Source organism: Alligator sinensis, unplaced genomic scaffold, assembly GCF_000455745.1.
Source record: "Alligator sinensis unplaced genomic scaffold, ASM45574v1 scaffold1146_2, whole genome shotgun sequence".
NCBI classification, from domain to species: Eukaryota; Metazoa; Chordata; order Crocodylia; family Alligatoridae; genus Alligator; species Alligator sinensis.
The window spans coordinates 118438-140982 of NW_005843326.1; the positions used below are offsets into that span (position 1 = coordinate 118438).

Sequence of the window (22545 nt, forward strand, 5' to 3'; positions counted from 1 at the left end):
CCCCCGCATGCTTCTGTGGGATGCTCCATCTGCCCCTGCATCGCAGCATTCATGAGCTGTGCCTGGTACCTCGAGGTATGTAGAAAAAACATTTAAAGCTGTGTCTATGTACGAATCGCTGATTCTCTGATTCAGTATCAAATCTTCCGATTTGGATTTGGCCAAATTGAATTGGGGATGGTGATACAAATCAACAAATAGAATCACTGTCCCCAATTTGGGTCAAATCTGAATCCAAATCGAATAGGGCCTGTTTCACACACCCTTAAAAAATATCTTAGAATTGAGCCCGTTAGAAGCAGGTCAGAATAATCATGAGTTTAATCAGGAGAGGTGCTGGCCACCCCAGCTCCCATAGAAATAAATGGGAACTGCAGATTTTTTCACTTTGTACCATTAATTACAAAGCATGTTAATAATATGTTACTATGGGGGCATTTGGACAATGGACATTGTATGTTCAACAGTTGAATTAAGAATTAATTCTTTCTTTTTTTTTTTTCCTTTGTGCTGTAGAAGAGAATTTAGGTCCCTTCCAGATTGATGCCAACAATGGTGAGTTAAGGACAACTGAATCTCTTTCATATAATCAGAGATCTAAATACAGAATAATTGTCACTGCAAGTGACCAAGGAATGCCTCCCCTTCAAGGACACGCAACTCTTAACATACAGGTACCATTTTACTTAGCACAGATTAGAAACATGATGCTAGAATTTCAGTTCATTTAAAAATTGGAACCCCAAAGGATGAGAATGTGGAAAATAAAATGTATGGTGTGAACTTGAGAGCCTGTTATCTCATGTTATGTCCTGGGATTTTTTCCAATCTTGATGTTGTTGAATGAGGAAATTGCAGAGGACAGATACATTTTCCTCATTTCATTTCCAGTATTATGGGTTGACTTGCAATTATAAGTCATATTCCAGCAGGAGGAGGTTATGAAATGAGGAAAAATATCCCATGAAAATAGCTAAAATTGGAGATCAAAGTAGGCAGAAGGAAAAGTAAATTTTAAAAGGAAAATACAGTGGATGATGTTTCCCCACTGTATCACACCTCTTCCTTTATTCAACCTTCTCTTACATTTACAAGAACAAGAGGGTAGCCTACCCCCTCTTGCAGGCCTATATAGGAGCTGCAAAGTGACAAGCTCAGCCATGCAAGGAGAGCATTAAAGCCATTGTCATGTCTTTTTTGTAGCTAGTCACATATTACTTAGCAGAACCACAACAGAACTGTTTGGCAGGGCCTTCTGTAAACCCAGTGTGGACACAGGAACTCTTGGAGCCCTTTCAAAAGGGGAATGTTGCAAAAGGGTAGCAGGGGGTAAGTTCTAATTGTCATGTGTGAATGAGCTGAGAACAATTTAAAGACAGCAAACCTGCTCCAACTCTAACACTCCTTCATCTAGGGTTAAAGTTGGAGTAGGTTTGCTGCATTTGAATTGTTCTCAGCTCATTCTCACACACTGGTCAAGATGTACTAGCTTTTGAAAAGGCTCCAAGCTTTCCGGTGGCCACACTCATATATATATTACAAGTTGAATGCCATCCAGAATACTAGTCATATGTTTTCAATATGAAAGTTAATTTTAGGCAGCTTTAAAGGACATGCCAGTCATGTCCCGGTCAGAAGGCGAATGTAGCTCAACTGTTGAAGAATTTCTCTAATTTTAGACTATTACAATGGTATGTGATGTAGGAAATTCTATGGTGTAACCACCCCAAAATCAATTATCTCTTTATCTTTGGGAAAGTAAATAATGGCAAATATTCATAATAGTTAAATAAATGAAGGTGTTTAAGAGCACCACCAAAGAAAACACTATGGTGTTGCTTTTTTTCTCTGATACTCATGAGATTCAGTAGGAGAGAGAGAAGCTTCATTCCTTACCCTATTGCAATCCTGAATGCAGTACAGGAAAAAAGATGAATCTGGGTAATGCCTTGCTGGATAATACTTTTGAATGGTGGAATATTTGCTGAGGGTAGATTTTAATTCTTGTAAAATGTTTGGAGATGGTGTTGTAGCCATAAGCTATTAATAAGCTTAACAGATGGTTAAATCTTCTTGTGACAGTATATCAACACTATGCCAGTAAAGTGGTTATTCTAGCCTTGATGTATATGAAAGCTAATGTGGTCTTCCATGCACAAACTACAAATGATTAGATCCATTAATTAGTTATAAGAAAATACATTACAGTAATGCCAATAATTCAAAAGGAAACCCCGCCCCCACAATTTTTGTGCTTTTTCAGGTAATCCCACTTCCCAAAGGGAGTTCCATCTTTTATCAAGATATCAAGCACTTCATCATACCTGAAAATTTTAAGCCTGCACAAGTGTTGAGTTCTATAAAGTTGGCTGGTCATCGTCCACAAGCCAATAGAAAATTGCATTTTAGTATTGCTGAAGAAGATGACAATGTTCATTTTGAAATAGATAGTTCAACAGGGGAGCTCTTTCTTTCCAAGGAACTTGACTATGAAACAGCTTCTCACTTCCTTCTGAGGGTTGTTGTAAAGGATTGTAATAAGAATCCTCCACAAAACAATTCTGTTTTCCTCAATATTGATGTAGAAGATAAAAATGACCACTCCCCTTATTTCCAAGAGGATTTCATAGTGATTGGCATAGAGGAAAATGTACCTGTTGGCACCTTAGTATACACATTCAATGCAAAAGATGGAGACGGCAGTTTTCTGAACAGCAAAGTATGGTATTCCATTAAAATGACTGACTCTGGTGAAAATCCATTTCTCATCAATCCTTCATATGGCACCTTGATCACAGCAGTTCCGTTAGATAGAGAAGTCACTCGTTCTGTGGTCCTGACAGTGTCTGCAGCAGATCAGGCAGTAAACTTGACAGATCACAGACTTGGATCCCAAACAGCAAAAATTGTCATTTTAGACATCAATGACAACTGTCCCAGTTTTGTGTCTTCTCCTCTTGCTTATGTCATGGAGGATGCAGAGATAGGCTCTCTGGTGCATCACATAATTGCAGAGGATCCAGATGAAGGAAGCAATGGACAAATTGCGTATCATATTCTATCAGGCAATGAAAACAAAGTATTTATGCTAGATAAAATCACAGGTACTGTCAATTCTCTTCTGTTTTCTTCTATATATAATTGTTATATGGTGTTCACCACAACAGCATTCCAGCAATTCATTAAGCAGTATGACTAACATCTGTCACATGATTGTCTGCTCATCCTCTGCCCAGCAGAAGTGTCTGTATTTTGTCTTGACTTTTTTTACATACCAACATGCATATGTACCTATATGTTTATGTCAAAGGCAAGATCAAAGAAATATGCATTTCACTTAGAAAGGAAAGTAGTCCATCCAGTAGTCCTCAGCTTCTGTGGGAGTTTGTTCAACAGTCTTGTGCCAGTCCCATGAAACCTGGCTCCTGCACAAAAACTGCTATCACCATGACCATTTAAAACATGAATGCAATTTTCCTCAGAATATAAGACATTCATAATAGTAGTTATGGCCATTGTTTTAAGTTATGCTCTCATTCCCTATTTTCTTTGTGATTAGTGGCTGATGTTGTTTGTTTCTTTGGTTGACTGGTTGGTATTCCTTTGTTCTGTTTTGTTTCTGAAACACATGTAGCAGCCAAACTTGCCTTTCACCCTACTTTAACTAACACGGACACAAAAATATTTTTAAATGAAGATTTTCAAATGACTGATGAAAACCCTATCACAGGTGTGGATTAAATGCTACATTTCCTACACTGCACTATAGAGAGATTACACACACACACACACACACACACACACACACAAATGTAGGGACCTACCTACTTTGCAATTTTGCAGAAACCGTGAAACCTGCAATCGTCTGTGAAATCAACTTTAAAAAAGTCTTAATAAAAATAAAATGCTGGCTCCCCTGAGTGGTCCTCACCACCTCACAGCCTGCCCCAGAGGGGAAGGTGCTGGCTGCGAGGACAGCACAAAGGACAACCAGCAGCCAAGATGGCAGCTCCCCCTTGTCCCTCCTCCCCCTCCGCAGCCTCTCCACCAATCAGTGACAAGGACTGAAGCCACTGTGAAATGCCTGTGAAATTGGCTTTTTGTGCTGTGACCAAGCCGTAAAAATTCCTTTGCCCATAAATTAAATAGGTCCCTATACACACGTGTGTGTGTGTGTGTGTGTGTGTGTGTGTGTAAATATGTAAATTAAGCACTACCTATATAAAAGAGTGAAATGGGAAGGAGCTATGCAGCTTGCAAGAGCTTATATGATATTCCATTCACCAAACATCTAGAAGACTCTTTGGCTAAAGAGGGGTAAATGTAAGTCCCGTGAATCTGATCCTTTATGTTCTATGACATCAGATTTATAAAGGTAAAGGGTCACGTGGCCAGTTGCCTTCAGGGCTGCCTGGCTTCGTAACTGTTAGAGCAGCTGGTATCCAGCTGCTGGAATCACAGACCCAGGTATGCCAGAAGTCTGGAAGTGGTGTGGTTCCAGGTTCTCGGGCAGTCCATACAGTGGAACCAGCTAGAGTCATGGTCCCTGGAAACCTTCAGGCCCAAGGTCTAAGTCAGTCCTTCAGGTAAGCTGCTAAGTAGCTGAGCAGGAGGTCTGGCAGGAAGTGATATTTCTGGCAGAAATCTTGCTGGCAAGCAGTTTTTTTGACCATTGCCTGTAGGGTCCTTCAGAAGATTTGTCAAAATCAACACTTCTGCGGAACATTTACCTTGATGCAACAAGTCAGCATTTTTAAAATAAAAAATGTCCTGTATATAAATAGTAAGTGATTATTGTGATAATGTAATTTACTATAATGGAGGGACTGTACTGACATGATATATTTGACCCCTCCTTTTTTACAACAGGAGTACTAATCATAGCTATTCCTTTGGATCATGAGATTCAAGATTACTATAATTTGACAATTATGGCTCTTGATGATGGCACACCAGCACTCTCTGCGACACAGATTGTAACTATAATGATTCTTGATGTGAATGACGAGAGACCACAGTTCCAAAGGCAACTGTATGAAGCTACAGTCTGTGAAAACAAAGATCCAGGGGAATTTGTCATTAAGGTGGAAGCAGTAGACAGAGATTCAGGTAACTTACTTTACATTACTTTAAACAAATTCAGAGAACTGGTAGGCAGGATCCCATAGGAAATATAAGTGGATGAGGAAAAGATGTACAGGATTGCTGATTTACCATAAAGAGACCATATGAAGGGCACAACAGCAGGTTATCCATATGCAAACAATGGATAGGACATGCAGTCAGATACCAAATTAGTTAAACAGTAAAATGTTTAAAAAGTTGAAACTTAAAAAGGAGTTATAGAAAAAGAAGAAGCTTGGCCATATTACTAAGGATGCATGTATCAGACTATGGCCCCTGACAGACATTACACTTATTGTGTGATTAATTAGTTAATCATGCAGTAAATTGTAACATGCCACATATTCAGGCAGTTCGTCATGTAAGAAAAATGGTGAACCAGCCACCAAAATGGTGAACTAGTCTCAAAGATGCCACATGTTAAATGTGGCTCATTATTTGTGGCTCATTTGTATTGTGCTTACATTTGAACATGTTACATAAGCATGTAGGGAGAAAATCAAGAAGGCCAAGATACAAAAAGCTAGCAAGAGACATAAGATAACAAAAGAACATCCTATAACTATGTTACAAGTAAGAGGACGACTGAGGAAAATGTAGGTTCATTAATGCAAGGGACAGTCAGCAAAGGAAGGTACACTTAGTGGGTTTTTTTCTTTTTTTACTTCTGTCTTGTCTGCCCAAATAATGCCAGCTATCAGACGATAAACACAGTTAGCAATAAGAGTAGGGGAAGAGATGATCAGTTTAGTAGGAAAAGAACAGATTAGAGAATACTTAGAGAAGTTGGATGTTTTAGTCACCAGGGACAGATGAGATTTATCCTGGAAAATTCAAGGAATTTACTGAGTTAATTGCACAGCCATTGCCTATTCTCTTGAGAACTCATGGGCTAAGTCAAAAAGCCAGAGACTGAATCAGTTCAAATTAGGCAGCTTCCTCTAAGCTGCCTTTAAGCACTACCTATATAAAAGAGTGAGGTGGGAAGGAGTTATGCATATTGCATGTGTTCTGGCATTGACATTTCAGCTTGCAAAAGCTTGTATTGTGTTCCCAAACTCCTGCTGTCCCCAAACTCCTGATGTCCCCCCTCAAGGGGTTGAAGAGCCTGCTGTCCGGGTGCTGGCCCACCTTGAGGGAGCCTCCCCCCTCTGGAGGTTTCCCCCAGCCTGGGTTCCCCAGCCCAGGCAGCCCTGGGGAGCTGAGGGGAATTCCTCCCCTTCCCCTTCCCAGCTGCTGGCTCAACCACTGCTTCAGCCACTGCCGCAGAAGCAAAGGAAAAGTCCTCCCCGCCAGGTGTCTGCCCTTGCAGCCCAGCATGAGGGCACTGGAGCCCCCGCCTGGACGGGGCTTCTCACCACCCCAGCCCAGGGTCCTGCAGCCTCAGGAGCTGAGGGGAACTCTTTCCAACCCCACTCATTTGCCTTAATTGCCTGCTGCAGTCTCAGGGGTAGCCCAGTGAGTAGAGGGAAATTGCTTTGCTCCCCTGCATTTGTTTTCCCTTGCTCAGAGAAGCTAAGGCAAAACTGGCTATGGAGGAGTAGGAGAACTTCCCTTTGCTCCCTCAAGCTGCCTGAGACTCGCCTAGGCTGAAATAAGGTTCTAAGGCAAGATATGGGAGGAGAAGATTTCCCTCAGCTCCCTGGAGCTGCCTGGGGCTGGGGGACCCTGGACTGGGGTGGGGGAAAGCCCCTCAAGGCAGTAGCTCTCTGCTGTCCCCATGCTGGGCTGCATGGGCAGGCACCCAGCCAGAAGGACTTCATCTCCCTCCCTTGTGTGGCAGCTGCTGAAGCAATCAGCAACTGGGAAGGAGAAGGAGGAAAGGGAGAGGGCTGTCAGGGTCTCAAATGCCGACACCAAAGGGGCTTTCCCTTCCCCCACATGCTGTGTAGACCCTGGCTAGGAAGGGCTGGGGGTCTGTTCCCCTGCCTCCCTGTCCCTATGGGCTGATGGACGCAGGCAGAAAGCAGGTTGAGCAGAGGGGTGAGGTGGTCTCTGCTCCACTGGAGCAGGCAGCATAGTCCAGAGCTGCAAAGCATCCTGGGATGCTGGAGGACTATGAGTTAACTTGAACCAGGAACAGATCTGGGACAGAAGTTTCATAAGCTGGTTTGACCTAAATCCGTTAAGTCTGATACTACATCCAACCATGTTTATCTTAAACCAGTTTTGGTAATTTTGAAAGCAGTTTTTGTGCACTGAACTTATGTTCTGTTTACAGGTTTAAATCAGTTTCTGATCACTTAAACCAGTTTATGTGTAACTTCTGTCCCTAGCTGTGAAGATCAGATGAAGTCCTGGATGACTAGAAAAAGGCAAATGTAGTGTTCATCTTTAAAAAGCAGGGAATGTCCAGGAAATTACAGAGCAGATAGTCTAAATTTGATACCCAGACAGATTATGGAGAACTTAATAAAGGAATCTTTTCTTTCTTTTTTTTTTAAGCACTTAGAGTAGTAGTGCTCAACCTCCAGCCTGCAGAGCTGGATCATCCAGCCTGTGGGGCTCCCCATGGGTCCAGGTATTTGGCAGTGGGAGAGCAATAGGAGTATTAATTGCTCATAGAGCTGTTAACTGCTGCGTTAACTGCTCCCAAAGCAAGTTGTGGTTAACCAACCTGATATCCTTCTTGAACAAGGTTATGGGCTTTTTAAATTGAAGAAAGAACAGTGGATGTGATATGTATCAATTGTTTCCTATGTCATTAGTTAGCGAAGGAAATGCAGAACTACTGCAAGGAGAGAGAGAGCAACAAAATGGTTCGTGATCTAGCAAACATGATTCATGAGGAAAGGCTGGAAGAATTGGAATTATTTAAGGAGAAGACATGGCTGAGGTGTGATTTCATAATAGTCTTCAAACAAATGAAGGGTGGTTATAAAGAGGGTGGTAAGCAAGTTAAATTTTGTTTGGATATTAGAAAAAAAAATTCTCACTATGAGGATGGTTAAATTAGGGAATCTTTATCCTTGGAAGTTTTTTAGAAATGGTTAAACAAACCTTGGAATGAGATTGTTTAGGCACAGTTGACACTCCCTTAAGCAGGGATTTGAACTGGGGTCCTTTCCAGCCTTATTTTTCTATGATTCTATGATTACTTTCATATTGGATGTAATTTAATGACAGACTTTGGTTCATGTTAGCCACCTAATTTTGTTCCCAGATTATAGATGGGTCTGAGTTCTGAAATCTAGCTCTGGGTTCATATTTTTATTCCTGCAAAGTTTGCAGGTATTTTTTTCTTCAGGATCGGGCTGGGTCCATTTTTAATACACATAGGATTTGTCTACACAAGATGCTATGGTGCCATAGCAATGTGCTACAGTGTCATAGCATCTGCTGGCAAAAACCGTGATGCCGTTGATACATCGCTGTAGCAAGGTGATGTAGCAGTCAAAAATAAAAATGCATGGCCAGCACGGTGCAGTACGGGCTGCTACTGCACTGTCTTTTAGTACTTCCAAAAGGAAGTACTAAATGATGGTGCAGTAAGAAAGATACCATACGGCCACATGTAGACGCACACGTAGAATAAAAATTGGTGCTCAGAAAACTTTGTGGAAATGGGTAGTACAGTATAATATTGAATTTAAATGAATTTTGTTAAACTAGCTAAAGCAGCACATTTCTAAACCTCTGAAATTCAATTTCCAGGAAAGCTCCAGCCTCCTGCAACACAAGCTCAAACAAACCAAAGAAACTGAGAAAAATAGCAAAATAAAAAATAATATTCCTTAGAATTTGCTGCAGTCAGAGTCCAGTTTGAATATTCTGTACTAAACATCAATTCTGTAAAGAGTAGATTATTCCTCATTTTCTGAGTTCCAAATGTAAATAATTCAACAGAGAAAAAGGAAAGTAGAAGACAGAAGACAAGCACATAGGCATAAAAGTATGTTACCAATTAAAATGTAAAGAAAAAAGTCCTTATGTTGTTTATAACCCTTTAAATTAAACATGATTATCATAATTAAAATGTAATTTATCTTTAAACATTGAAACTGCTTACTTTTTGACTTGGCTCGGATCTTGCATTCTGATCCACAGAAATAGGAACTTGCTGAGACCCTGTTAAGTTTATGGGGCTCACCAGGCTCAGCAGTCTTCCTGAGCAGAGAATTGGGTTCTTAGTTTTGACTGGTTGGTTTCATTTGCTGGTGTAATGCTACAGTGCTTGTGTTGCAGAAACCAAAGGGACATGTTGAAATTTTGGAAAAGTCATATCTTAATATCACATTTGTATAACCTTTATTTAAATAAAAGGCAGAAAAAAATAAACCTTGTGCCACACGTTATCTACCAATGTCCTTATAAGATGCCTCCCAAGTCTTATATTTTCCCCACCAAGGCCCTTTGCCCCAGCACTTCATAAAATAAATGTTTACATTAAGGGAAATCCAGCAAAATCCTGATTTTTCACTGACATCAATAGCAAAACCTCAGTTGGCATTAGGAAGAATAAAATGAGACCCAAACTCTGGGAAACTGTCATGTAAAAGAAATATTCATAGTACTGTTTAGGAACCTGACACAGGCAGGTAATGATTTTTTTTCCTTGAAACATCAGTTGTTAACAATATATATCTGCTTTATAGTGAATATGTATGCAAATTTAATTCCTCCTTACAAGTATATTTTTGATATCTTAAAAGATAGAGGATTTTGTGTAACAGAACCGGCAAGCATGCATTAATATTTTCTGGCCATAGAGGGGCACTGTCAACCAAGAATTTTCATGGACTAAAACTGAAACGGTATTAAGCTGGAAGTAACTGCAGATTGCTGACAAGAATAAAAACTTTTGACATGGAGGCATCACATATATTTTAAGGATAATAATGTTGTTTTTCAGAGTTAGATAAATAGATGAGAAAGAAGAGTTATTCATATGCTCTGTGTGTATGGTAGAAAGAGTCAAAATGGGAGAATTTTTTTCTAAGCAACAACAAGAAAAAACGTAACAATTTCATAGCCACTAACTTGTTTTGAATATCTAAGATAGATGTTATTATAGGCAATCTATGCATTGAAGAGGATCCCATCTTTGATTTCCTATATGCAATATGTACATGTGGTAATGAGTATAATTATGCAAAATCTATGTTTGTTTCCAGTTACCTTCTATTAGGTTACAAACAAATAAGTCAAAATCTGAAGCAGAATTGAAGTCCTTTCTGCAACTGGCACAAAATTCAGATCAACTTTATGAATGATTTCCTTCATACCATATGGTCTCCTCCTCCACATATTTTTTGTAGCATTGTGTAATTTTGTGCTATCAAAAAAAATCATTAGAGCTGGTTAACAAAACAATCCTCAGCAGCCAACAAGATCTACAGTTCTGGTACGGTGCTCATAATTATTATAAAAGGTAAGTATGAGATGGGCAGACCAAAGGAGATGCCATATAGGAGGGACCCTTCATCCCATGTCTGCCACATTTGTGCCTTGTTTGGACAAAAGTTCTGCAAAGGAGGTTAGGGAAAGCAAGACATGAGTAAGTAACCAAGTCCATAAACAGTATGAATCCATGGCATAAAGCCAGCAAAAAAACTGAGCAGCATCTGTGTCTGCTCCTGTACTTCATACTACAAAGTATTATTTTATTTTTATTAATTAGCAAGAATGTGATTGGTAAACCTTATATACAATATAAAATAGTGTAGTACCTGATATGAAAAGTTAGGCAATCAAAAAGAGACACTGAAGAACAATGAGAATGTGCTTGAATCCCTCCTCCTCTTGCAGCCTATATTTATTTACTATTATTTCTTGTGGCCAGGGCAGAATAAATGAAAAGTTTAGGTCAGTTAGAATGAGCAGGCTGTGGCAACTTGGCAAAATGAATAGGAAGGACCTTCCAAGCATAAGGGGTGGCACTGACCAGGAGTCAGCATGCAGCTGGCAGTACAGACAGAATTTCAGCAGCATATTGCCGCTGAACGTTCCTTAGTGAGATTTTTAAAATTATTATTTTAACATGTTTTCCAGTAACCACAATTCTATTGGGAGTTTTTCTCATTTTCAGAATATTTGATCCAATGTTCTGCATCTATTATAGTACTATTTAAAATAAAAACTAAAAGGCCCTTCATAATGCAATAAGATGAAAAACCCCAAATACTTAAATAAACATATAACCTAAAATAGATGTTGTTTGCTCTTCATATATGATTGGGACAATGCCACAATATTTTTCTTATTATAACTCATTTGCTCTATGAATTACATTATTTTGGGTGGAGATACATTTCACAACCGAAAGAAAAGTCTTTGCCTGTCTTATGTACACCACCTTCATCTCTGCGTCTGTCTTTTTTTTTAATGTTTTCCTTGAATGGTTGTACAGAGGGTCTTTTTTACTGAAAAAAATACAGCCTACAGTCTCCTTAGTTCTCTACTTACAGGTAGCAAAACATGCCATTGTGTTTGACTCAGGCCTCAAGTATGGCTGTTTCTCTGAAGGGTCAGTTATGGAAAACCCTGCTGAATCCTTAGCATCTATGACCCTTTCATTCTTTCTGACATTCATTGGACTTCCTGTTTCACCAGCTCTCACCAATAGACCACTTTTGCTCATTAAAAGCAGCACTCACAGCATTACTATTGGCACCCCAGATTACTCTCTGTTCTTTCTTAGATTTTTTGAGGATCTCAGCTCCCTTAGACATTCCATCTACCTCTGGAGAACTTGAAGTGTGCAGTTACTTCCTTTTGGATCATTTCACCCCTGAAATAAGTTGTATGGAAACCACCTATACATCTAAGCCATCAGACAAGAGCAGAACATCTGAATTAAGCAAGCAGAATGTCTGAACACTTGGCCTGAGAAACCTCCTTTATGCAAAATCTCTTGGGCTTCAAACCACGCTGAAGTGCATCTGGCAAGATCTGTGTTTAAGCTAATGCTCAGCATTTTCTGCAGTTCCATATTGAACTTTCATGAAAAAAAATCAGAGGATTAATAGGGACCTCTGCCTTGGAAAATCTCTGTAATGTAAGCCAGAGACTGTTCAGCTTTTGAAATGCAGTTGTTTCACCTACATAAAATAATTATTAAATATTTGGAGGACTACCAGCTCCTGAGAGGAGTTCACTGAAAAAGTTCTTATCTCCAGAGAGTGTGCAGTATTTATTACATGAAGAAAATAGTCCTTTTTCCTTCATTTCACATTGGCTGTACGATGCAGGAAGATGCAATTATATTTTGTTTCTTAGGAATGTTATTATTGATCAGGTGAAGGTATTTCTCGGTTCCTTTGGAGCATCCAAACTCTACAATAGAAGGAAAAATGTTTATAAAATCTCTGATCACACATGAATGTTTCAGAAACTTTTGAACAATTGAAAAGGTGGTGGCCTGCTTTGAGTAACTGTTGCCTTAGGGGCCCTCGGAAAGGCTGCCTTAGGTCTGGGGAGCTTGATACTTTAAGGGTCTGAAATCTAAAGCCAGCCTGAATGATGGGGCTGTCCCAAAGCTGTGAGAAGACTTCTAAGCTCTGTGCCCCTACTCTGCAGTGGGGAGCATGCAAGTCCTATAAGCTTTACTTAGATCCAGCACTTTCAAGCTGTCAGCTTTGGGGCAGGACCTGGAAACATCAGCATGGCTGGGTGCTGTGCGCTGTGGAAGCACCAAGGTCCTTGGAACAGTGTCAATTCACTTGGCAGGTACCCTAGAGCTGCAGATCCTGAAAGCAATAGGAGCCTCACCGTGAATCGAGGTAGGTTCCCATAGGATTCCTTCCTTTGAGGCAGAAAAGTTCATTGGACCTAAAGTATTTCAGACCAAATATTTCAGGCTCAGTGAATTGGCATGTTTCAATAAAACTGTATTTTAATGAAAATATTCTGGCCAGCTTATTCATTGATGTACATACGGAGGTGAATTAAATGTACGTCACCTACTATGCCAGGTGTGTGGTATCACAATATACTGATTATTCATCATCATTCCCCTCTTCTCAATAGAGGGTCAGATGTGCTTGTGTTATCTTCTAATAGACTTGAACTGGACACCTGAAAGAAAGATACAGGCAGGCAGGCTACTGACTTCCATCTCAAAAGACAAAAACATGTGTTTTTTTTCCTTTTATTTCAGAAGTTAGGTATTTTATTTTTAATTTTGTATGAATGTGACTAGTTGACTATTATGGCACCTGTATGTTTGTGCAGCACTGGCTACGCATAATAATGACCCGTATGAACAGCGCGAGTTTTAAAGGTCCTATAGTTGCAAAACACCATAGGCTTTTGCCAAAGCAGGTATCTTTTCCTTTCTCCCTTTCAGATGTAGTTAATGAGGTCTGTATCAGCTAATGTAGCCATTTTTGAGCAACTAGAGGTACAGGGGTATTTTCAAAATTTACGTAATATAAATTTTGCTAGGGAATGGATTTGAGTGAGTTGTTCATCTTCAATTTCGCAGGAGGTTCTTCATGTTTCTTTTTGCCATTGTTAGTTTCTTTTACCTATAGCTTATTCTTCTTGTCTTTCATCACTTTATCTTTATGTATGAATGTGTCACCTCTTCCTATTAATTTAAAAGCAAATATATTTATAGGAGTTAGTTCCATAATAAAATGACTTCATTATGGTATCTTATCAAGGTTGTTTAAAAGTGAAGCGAGGCAGTGGCCAACATTAAAATTTATAAGGCCTTTTCTCACACTGACATTACATAGATCATAATCTCTAGAGGAGTTCATCCAGATTTTCAGTGGTGTAAATGAAATCAGGCCTATGTGGTTCAAGCCTGAAGGGCTGAGTTTCAACATTTCCTAACAGCTCTGTCCTTTTCCAGGTGTACTGACTATTCCTACACTACTAAAAGACTGATTGTTTAAAAAATGCAAAGAAAAATGATTGAACTGAACTTGTGAAAGGCTGAAACTAAACCAGCACAATAGTACAAGATGAATGGCTGCTGCCTTTTGTATGTAATGTAGGATTAGACTTGTTAAAGTTAATAGTGTGAATGACCTTACTCTATAACCAATGATGGAAATGACGTTATACTTTTCTCAGGAGAGCACTGAAACTAAAATATGGGAGAAATTATTTTGAATTCGTAATGGATAGGAATGTGGAATCAGATTTCTCACTTTATGCAAGAGGCAAGGCGTTTTGAAAGGAGAAAAAAATAGCTGCTGCATTTGCTAGCTTGCTTATTCTCCAGAGATGATCTGGTATAATAGTGATCACATACTGTACAGCAGGAGTATCAAACTCATCCGCCCCTATGGCATGGAGATGGTCCACAGGCTGGATCAGACTCACAAACCAGATCATCTGTAATCCCTTGTCCAAATAAAAGATTACTGAAAAAGTATAATAGTGTCAGAATAGTGGTTATCAATAAACCCTAAAACTTTTTGTATTTTATTGGGATTTCCTTTATGTTTTTAAGGAATAAATTCCCTGCTGCAATATGAAATATTACCAGGAACAGGATATGAAAATTTCAGGATAAACTCAGATACCGGAGAGGTGATGACAACTGTATCACTTGACAGGGAGGCACAAGAGATTTTCAGTATTAAAGGTAACAGTCTGAGAAGTTTATACGGTACTGTAAAATGGGTGGAGGTACTATGGAGAGTGGGTTCACTTAGAGTGTTATCTTTTATCAATGTTGTTTGACTTAAAAGTAGTATGATGTTCAGGAAGAAAGAGTAGCTGTGTATTTTCTTCATAACACATGTACTTTGATTTTCTGATATTGTTGAAGATTCATCATTACACTAATATCACCAATATTAAAATTGGTTTCTATATATTACATCTCAGTGTTGGTTCGAGACAGTGGAATGCCTTCTTTATCCAGCACAGCAGCTATTGTCTGCAAGGTATTAGATGAAAATGACTATACTCCGGAGTTTCTTCTTCCTGTCTCTGAAATGCAAATTCCAGAAAACCAAGAACCTACCGTAGTTCACACAGCATTGGCTGTAGACATGGATACTGGCAACAATGGAACTTTGAGATACCAAATAATTGGTAAGTTATGATCTTTAATTAGCATGTGTACAAATGCCAAGTAAGTTATACAAATATTTAAACAACAGTTCCAGGTTTTAAAATAGTTCTTATCTCAGCGAATCCAGCTGCCAGGTCTCATGTGGTCTATCATGGAATCCAAAGACTTTCTTTATTTTGGAAAAGCCCTTCTTCCATATCCTCCATTGATGAGGACTTTCAAATCACCACCTCAGTCTACTCCTTAGATTTAGAAGAGCATAAAAGAGAAGTTTCAACTTATAAAGAGGAATTCAGACCTAAATATAGCTTGCTGGTTAAGAGAAGCATGGTAAGCATCTGTAAGTATATGTATGGTGTAATCACAAGAGGAGGAAAAACTAAAAGCATCCAGAAAGTTCTTTTGAATAAGGACAGTGTCTGAAGGGGAAGTGCTGAAAACTCAATTGTTTGGGAGATTTAAAAGGAGATGCAGAGCATAGAAAAGTACACTGTAGGGGCCAGTTCTGCACTGGTAGGAGATGGCCTAGAGCAGCATACCTTTGTAATGCCTTCCTTCAGGAAAATGAACCTAATTTTGCCCTTTTTCAGTCTTACCTTGTAGAGTTAAAGGCTTCTTCTTAATTTTGTGCATAGTGGGCATTTATACACATGCTCCAGGAGGCGGGGGGAGGAAGGGTGCTTTAATTAGAGTGGCTCTGATTGAAGTGCCCGGAGCATCACATGTATCAGTGTCCCCACGCTGAAAAATGGAGGTAGGGGTGTTTAAAGCTCATCAAATGAGTTTTAATTAAGGCACACCTGCCATTTTTCAGTATGGAGATGCTGGTACACATGACACTGTAGTCTGCTGGAGCATAGTAATTACCACGCTCTGGCAGACTCGATTAATTGAGTTTGCTCTAATGGACTGTAATTACAGTGCATCGGAGCAGTCTCAATGTATGTGTATAGACACCTTATGATTCCCCACCTTTGAAAAATGCTGGATTAAAATATCTAATGTCCTTCTTTTTATTTTTGTATCTTTTATTATTATCCTCCAAACCCTTTCTCAGATTAAGGTCTCCAATCTGATCCTTCTCTTCATCTTCCACATAGAAACCCCAAAACATCCTCCAATTACTAAAAGCCTCTTTTACCCACAAATAGTTAAATCTGCTAACCTGGCCCTCAAAATTTAGGGGCATTATGGTCACCCCTGGAGTAGGACCCTGTTACAGGGACAGATTGGGTTGGAGGAACTTAACTTGGTGGAGCTGATTCAGGAAATGCAGCTACATGCCTCCAGTGGCTCAGGCCAGAAGACAGTGAGCTAGAGCAGGGCTTTCTGGCTGTGCATTCTCTTCCTCTTCCAGCTGCCCCCAAGATCTCTGGGATTGGTAGTCCAGAATTACAGCAACAGGACCCTGTAGGGTTGCTTATCACTTCCTCTTCCTGCTTCCAGGTGCCTCTGGGATTTGTAATCCACAGTTGCAGCCACCAATACATTTGAGCAGGGGAAGGGGTGTTTAACCCCCCTCCCTGGCCCCAGCCCCCAGCTGGGGTTTGCCTGGGAGGAGCAGCTCCCCCTTCCCCCCCGCCCCTAGACTGGGCTGCATCCCCAGCCAGGCTTGACCTCCCCCGCCCCCCTCCTGCCCTTGTCAGCCAGCTCTCATTGCTTCAGCTAGGGAGCAGAGGGGCAGGGACAGCTCTGTTCTCTGGAGCAGACAGCACAGCCCAACCCAGGACTGCTGGGATGCTGGGGGACTGTGATTTGACTTGAACCAGGAACGTTTGGGTGCATTGTTACAACATGCTATTCTATTCTCCCTTTTTGAAAACATTTTAATTATCTCTCAAATCCATTGCTCCAGAGTTTTACTTTTAGCTTTAAAAAATAATTAAAAGTTTAATTGACTTCCAAGAGACAGGCTAGTAGATGAGAGCAAGAAGTAAGTAACTACAATTGTTGCCAATAATACTTGATAGATTTTTTGAATTTGTAACCAAGATTGGAAAGAGGTCACTTTGTCCAGCAGCATAGTGGCAGTAGATTTTATAAGATGTGTTGATTTGGGGAAAAGGACAAGCATCTGGTAAAATTAATTCATAAAATGAAAGGATAAGCATCTGTTCTGTAAATGGGTATGACATTTTGTATTTACTGTCACTGCGACACACCAATTTAAATGAAACACAGGTTTTGATTCTTACAAAAGAAGGGATATATGCCAGAGGCCCATGAGTGCACCATCCATATGATGTTAGATCATGTTCATACAGTTAACATAGGGAAGGGGTGTCAAAGTTATGGCCTGTCTGGCCTGCAGAGCCATATCATTCAGCCCTTGATGTACTGGCCCCATGTCTTGATTTGACCCACATGCCGCACACAGCAGAAGCTGAACCAGACCCATGAGCAGAGCCAGGACACATGGTGCCCAGTCTAGAACCTGTGCTAAATGTGGCATGTACAGAGGACCAGTCCAGCACTGCCCCTGCATGCTGGATCCAGCACCCGTAGCATATGCTGTAGCTGGTCTGGGGCAGGCACCGTGTGCAGCACAGGTCCAGAACAGGTACTGTGTGTAGTGCAGGTCTGCAGTGCCTGATCCAGCATGTGGGGGCTGGAAAGGCAATAGGTCCTCTGCATGAAAGATTAATTGCCCAACTCTGGCTAGCCTGGGATTATGCTATATGCAGCACTCACTCCACCTCGTTTGGGACAAGTGCTGCATGTGGTGTCATCTTGAACTTTTTTTCACTATTTTGGAGCAGGCACTGCAGACACTGGATGCAGCATGTCAAGGGGAAAGGGGCCTATGAGCCCTACTTGGCCCATGGGGCTTACCCAGCACCATTCATCTAGCTTATGGACCCATCCCATGTCATTCATCTGGCCCCCAAAGTAGGTGTTGGTTAGGGGTTTCTTTAAATTGTAATAGATTATCATTGTTTTGTTTTTGTTGTTGTATTTTAAAGGTGGAAATTTTGGGGAATACTTCACTCTAAATGATACTTCAGGAAAACTCTTGGCCACTCGTAACTTAGACAGAGAGGATGCCAACAACTTTACCCTTATTATTGAGTGCCATGACTTGGGCATCCCACCAAGAAGCTCTACAACACAGCTGCAGATTACAGTACTGGATGAAAATGATAACAGTCCTATATTTGCAAAGCGCCATTATCAAACCTCTATAAGAGAAGACCTTGAAGAAGGATCAGTAATTCTTGAGCTGTTTGCTTCTGATGAAGATGATGGCCTGAATGGTGAGGTTGTATACTCTCTCATTGATGACACCCTTGGAGCATTTGCTATTAATAGTGCAACTGGTGCTGTAATAACAACAAAAGCCCTGGATCGGGAGACCAGATCTCAGTATACATTCAGAGCTGTGGCAAGTGACTGTAGCATCCAGGGACCAAGAAGTACTACTACCAATATTATGGTGTACATTGACGATATTAATGACAACGATCCAGTTGTTCTACAGAACCCTTACATGGCTTATGTGTCTGCTGAAACCTCTGTGAATCAGACAGTAGTCACTGTGAGAGCAGAGGACATGGATCTGGGGCCAAATGGAACTGTAGTTTTTAGTTTTATGGTACCAGAACCTATGTTTCAGATTGACATGAAGACAGGAGAGGTTACTCTTCAAGAGCCTATGCCTTCTGAAGGCTTCACTACCCACCTTTTTGTAATGGCTTCAGATCAAGGTTTCCCACCGAGGACAGCTACAGCTCTCTTGTCTGTCTCTACAAGGGAACAAGAGGAGGAGATTTCATTTAGTCAAAGACTATATGAAATAACTGTGCCTGAAAATAGTGAATCAGGTGAGTATCAGACAAAGTCATGTCCATACAGTAGCCAGAGTCTTGGCCTTTGGAGTGCTAATGGTGATGAACAGAATAGGGAGCGTGTTTTTTCTGACATATAACAGCAACTTCAAGTTCAGCTGGGTTTGGGCTATGTATGCAAACTCTGGGGTGAGAAAACTATTATTTATTGGCCAGTGTACTAGGGCCAAAAGGAGCCTGATTTGCTGGCCTGGAGGAGTCTCAGGCTCTTGCTTTTATGACATGGCTTTACTCACATTAATGAAATGCTTCTTTTTTTAAAGAGAAATAGTGGATACTGCACTCTTAAGTCCATCCCTGGACAGCTCTTTATCAGCAAAATGACTCTAGTTAAGTGCTCTCTGTATTTACTCTGTGCTGTTTTCCTTGCCAGTGTATATCTAGTGAGAGTGAAGGCAGAATTTATTTGTGTGAGTGTGTATGTGTACATATGTTGGCTTAATTTAAAAAAGAAAAAAAAGAAAAAGCCCTCCTTGACTATATGATGTAAAATAATTATATAGCTAGTAGTTCAGTAAATGAAGTGTGTGGCTGGGTGGGGGTGAATAACAAAATCTCTCTCCCTGGGGCTCGCCTGCCATACTTTGGAATGATGGAAGAATAAGAAGTCAATTCCCCAATGAGAGACGATGTAGTAAATCACCCCAGAAGCAGGATAAAAGAAAATTGGTTTATTAGTAACTTCCCCACAGGCTGTGGAGAGCTCGCGGTCTTCCCTTCTCCCTCCACCACTGTGCAGCCCACTCCCCCAAGCCAGTCAGCTCTACTCCAGTCCCACTCTCTTTTCTTTCCTGCCGGTACCAGCGGATCCTTTCTCCATGGGACCTTCTCCTGTGGAGAGCTCGCGGTCTTCCCTTCTCCCTCCACCACTGTGCAGCCCACTCCCCCAAGCCAGTCAGCTCTACTCCAGTCCCACTCTCTTTTCTTTCCTGCCGGTACCAGCGGATCCTTTCTCCATGGGACCTTCTCTCAGCCAGTAAGTTTCTCTTCTCTTTCTCACCTCCTTGCTTTGCTGGTTGCCGTAGTTACCTACACCCAGTCAGCCTGTCTTATCAGCAAGCTGCTCCAGCACTGGGTCTGCCGCTCCTGGCGTCTCTGCTGAATCTCTCTACACTGTGCCCCAGGGGGCAAAGGAAAACCCCTTGCTGTGGACTTAAGTAGCTGCTGGCTCCTAATCAGTTAACATTCACCCTGGTGCAATCCCCTTCCCAACTGTGTTTACTAAGTAATTAACTTTGCCCTGTCCCTGACTTGACTCTCCCCTATACTTGCAACTTTGTAACATCAAAGGAACAGGGCTGTCTTTTTAACAGGGCAAAGTGAAAGCTTGGATGAGGCCTTTATGTATCTGTTGTCATAGGCGACATGTAGGGAGGGTATGGGGGGGGCACATGCCCCCAGAGTGCTGGTGCCCCCCCTGACAGCAAGCACTCCAGCTGGTAGGGGGCACAGAATGCACTTGTGTCTCCCCCTGAAATTGGCTTCGCCAGTCTCCGGCTGGCTGCTGGGGGACCCCCCCCCACCCAGGTCATGCCCCACTGGTGCCCCCCCAGACTCGGGATGCACCAGTCACCTATGTCTGTTGCACTAAATGAGTTTAGTTGTAGCAACGTTACTAGTAAACTGCATTCAGGAACACTCCAAAATTTTCCTACAGCATAAGTCTTGCAATAGAGTGAATAGAAGTAAGGAGAAAAAAACACAGACGCTTTGAATGATTCCCTAGTTATTGAAAGAATTGTGCAAGGAATTCTTATTTAACCAGACTTGTTCAAGGACAAACAATAGAAAGAATCCTACATTTTTAAATACTCTCTGTAGATAAAGGAATACACATAGGGTCTGTTTAGACTTTCTTTTTTCTGGGTATAACTGTAGAATTCTATACTCCTGGAGGTCAGCGTTAAATTCTATACACAGTTTTTAAAAGGGGCTTCACTGTTTAATCACAAATAAAATGCTCCGTTTAGTCAAGGTGTTTCAGAAGTAACTGTAGCTGAAAACTGTATCTGATATATAGTTATGCATACTGGTATATACTGGTGATCAGGTTTTTATGTTTCAGGGATAAACTGATCACAGCAAGAGTCTCACAGGAATAACTCTCACAGCTTTCACATACTTGAATACTATTGTATAATTTGCCAGATGTTTGGGGAGATATAACCTGTGCTGTGATTCATCTGCCACCTAATGGCTCTTACTTTTCACAAGTCATTTGTCCTGTCTATGCTTTGGACTTTCCATCTGCAGAATAAGAGCAATATTCCTTTATACTGTAAGAATGTTGTGGGAATGATAAACTCTCAAGTTGTTAGTAAATGGCTATAGAGTTTGTGAGCGATACATGCAATGAAATGTGTTAATGTAAAGCAATCATAGAATAGTTTTCTGACAAATTGATAAAAATCAAATATGTTCCTGAATGATGGCGATTAGAGTAAAGAGCTAACTTTGTTGCTGAAACTATTGGCTACAAATTGTTTGCCCATGCTTTGTCTTGTACATCTTACAAGCTGCAAGCCAGACTCACTTGTAGGTCCTGGTAGGTTTCTACAATTAAATCATTTTTGTGAGTTTTAGTGGCCAAGCAACATCATCAAGAAAAAAATAATATATAAAAAAAACATTTTGTTTAAATTGAAATGAAATGGTTTGATTTTGGTCTCTTGTGCTAAAAGCAGGAGATGGGTGTCCTAAACACCAGGTTAGAGGATAATTTTCATTCTCTCACTTTGTCTCAAAAATATTCAAATATTTTCTACAAACTGGAACAGCTCCAAAAAGAGTGACTGATGAAGACCAACCTCAGAATATTCCTTAGCCTGAAGTATTCTAGAGTATTCTCTGGAGAGGTTAGAGAAGGACTGAGAAGGAAAATCCATGTCTGCGGAGCACCATTATAGCAGGAAGATATAAGCCTTTCCCCAGGTCTAGATTTTTACAGTATCCCTCTTCTTATTCAGGTTGACCTAACAGTTTCAAATTAGCTGTGATGTTCTATTGGTATAAGTAGGGGTTGTGGGGACAGTGTATCTTTAGTGGATAGTCCTGAACTCATTTTGCTTCCTCCTGCATCCATCAGTCCTGTTGAATGTTCATGGTATATGCTGCTTTGAGGGGGATTGATTGAATGTCTCAGGAATCATAGAAACATAGAAAATTAGGGCTGGAAGGAACCTCAGGAGGTCATCTAGTCCAACCCCATGCTCAAAGCAGGACCCTCCCCAGCTAGATCATCCTAGTCAAAGCTTTGTCTAGCCGGGTTTTGAAAACCTCTAAAGATGGTGCTTCCACCATCTCTCTGGGCAACCTGTTCCAGTGTTTTACTACTCTCCTAGAGAGAAAATTCTTCCTAATATCCAACCTAAACTTCCCTTGCTGCAACTTGAGACCATTGCTCCTTGTTCTGTCATCTGCCACCACTGAGAACAGTCTAGCTCCCTCCTCTTTCAAACCCCCTTCAGTTAGTTGAAGGCTGCTATTAAGTCCCCCCTCAGTCTCTTCTCTAGACTAAATAAGCCCAGTTCCCTCAGTCTTTCCTTATAAGTCATGTCCCCCAGGCCCCTCACCATTTTTTTTGTTCACATCCTTTCTGGG

General features: G+C 40.8%; 1 protein-coding gene across 1 annotated transcript in view; it reads left to right on the forward strand.

Moving 5' to 3' along the window:
- Positions 1-22545, forward strand: part of DCHS2 (dachsous cadherin-related 2) — a 122773-nt gene that overhangs the window by 61478 nt on the left and 38750 nt on the right. Inside the window, exons 8-13 of the mRNA XM_006038362.1 lie at positions 517-674; positions 2264-3104; positions 4870-5109; positions 14531-14665; positions 14911-15120; positions 18064-18921. Of these exons, the coding sequence (XP_006038424.1) occupies positions 517-674; positions 2264-3104; positions 4870-5109; positions 14531-14665; positions 14911-15120; positions 18064-18921 (2442 nt within the window). The remainder of the gene's footprint in view (positions 1-516; positions 675-2263; positions 3105-4869; positions 5110-14530; positions 14666-14910; positions 15121-18063; positions 18922-22545) is intronic.